At 45.2% G+C, this 1,818-nt stretch overlaps 1 protein-coding gene across 1 annotated transcript; it reads left to right on the top strand.

Annotated features, from left to right (window-relative positions):
* Positions 1-223: 223 nt before the first annotated feature.
* On the top strand, positions 224-1,162 carry LOC127557411 (olfactory receptor 51L1-like). The gene has a single exon (XM_051990741.1). The coding sequence runs from the start codon at positions 224-226 to the stop codon at positions 1,160-1,162; it is 939 nt and encodes a 312-aa protein (XP_051846701.1).
* Positions 1,163-1,818: the final 656 nt, after the last annotated feature.

Below are 1,818 nucleotides of genomic sequence, written 5' to 3'. Positions count from 1 at the left end.
AGCTGGGTAACATGGCCTCTCAGGTTCTTTTCTCCTCTAAATCTAGGATCTTAAGATTGCTATGCCTCCATTTTCTTGTATATAATAAGAAAGGATTATACTAAATAATCTCTAGGAACCCTGTCAATTTTGGATCCTAGGAATTATCTATAATTGTTATTTTTAAGTACTCCTGATTTGCTTTCTATTCAAAGGGACAAAGACCAGGCCCTGCCTGTATGCCATGTCTTCCCACAACCATACTCACTCTGATGTGCTGACCTTCCTTCTGCCCAGCCTCCCAGGGCCAGGGGCCCCAGGACTCCTCAGCATCCTTGGTTTGACCTATAGCACCACCCTTCTGGGAAATGGTCTGCTCCTTCTAACCATCTGTGCCAACACCTACCTGCACCAACCTCAGTTCTCACTTCTGGCACTGTTGGCCACTACAGACCTGGGTCTGGCCCTTTCTATGCTGCCTACCATCTTGGATGCGCTATGGTTCCCAGTTCCTACTATCTCTAGGGATGTTTGCATCCTCCAGATGTGCTGCCTTTATACCATCTCCACTGGGCAGTCCTCTGTGCTGCTGGCTATGGCCTTGGACCGTTGGTTAGCTGTGTGTCATCCTCTCTACTATTTGGCATTTTTTACCCCCAGCCGCCTTGCCTGGACCAGTCTGGCTTTCATCCTCCGGGCCACCATCCCACTGCTGCCCACTCCTTTGCTAATATCCTCTTGCAGTACTTGTAATCTCTCCCTTCCTTTCTGCTTCCCAACAGAAGTGCTGCAACTTTCCTGTGGAGGACGGGGCTGGACATACCTAGCTGTGTCTCTGCTCACTACAGTTAGTATGGATATAGTTCTCATTACTATCTCCTATTGTCTGGTTCTCTGGGAAGTGGTGAAGAGGGTATCTCCTGCTTGGCAGCACAAAGCCCTGAGAACATTCACTGCCCACATCTGTGCCCTCCTGGTATTTTATGGACCACTTTTTGTTTCAGCCCTATTCCCTGGCTCACTTCCAGGAAGCCTCGTCTCTCTTGGCCTTCTTGCATCCCCTGCCATCCATCCCCTTGTCTATGGTATATACTCTCATCGGCTCCGGCGTGGGATGCTTGGTGTCCTTGGTTGCCCATCAACTTTAAGAGTTGCCCCCAGACCGAAAAGGTCACATCCTTAGGGAGCACTTTTCAGAACTCAGATTTTCATTGGAGGTTTAGATCACCTCTCTCCTCAAATTCAAATTTCTTGTCTCTCAGAAACCTACACATTTGGGAACAGGTATGCACAGACATGTAGCAGGATGGATTGAAGTTAGATACCAATATGAACTTCAGAAAAAGAGAGAGGAAGAGAGAGAGAGAGAGAGAGAGAGAGAGAGAGAGAGAGAGAGAGAGAAAGAGAGAGAGAGAGAGAGAAAGAGAGAGAGAAAGAGAGAAAGAGAGAGAGCTATTATTCACTTTTCTGTTGCAAGTGAATGAAGAGGTAATAGAATACAGTTTTCCAAGGATCTAGAATAAAATAAAATTCTTGGATTATCTGTCTCACCTCCCCATGTCTACTTGAAGGGGAATAATTGTAGCAGTCCTGTCTAGAAAGGGTCAGGTAGAGTATTTATTGTAGTCTCCTTTACCCTTGCAAATTCAGCCTGACAGGAAAAGGGTTCTTGTTTAGTAAGATTTGTGGACTCAAAAAAAGTAGTTTAAGAAAGGTATAGGAATGATTTTGGCAAACATTCTAAAGATCAACACTGATTTTTCTGAAATATTCCATCCCTTAGACTTCAAGGACTAAAACAATTGGCATCCTACAGAGATCAGAAAGTGATTTTGAAGA

This window comes from Antechinus flavipes, chromosome 3, assembly GCF_016432865.1.
Source record: "Antechinus flavipes isolate AdamAnt ecotype Samford, QLD, Australia chromosome 3, AdamAnt_v2, whole genome shotgun sequence".
NCBI lineage: Eukaryota > Metazoa > Chordata > Mammalia > Dasyuromorphia > Dasyuridae > Antechinus > Antechinus flavipes.
This window is presented reverse-complemented; position numbering and strand designations above follow the sequence as displayed.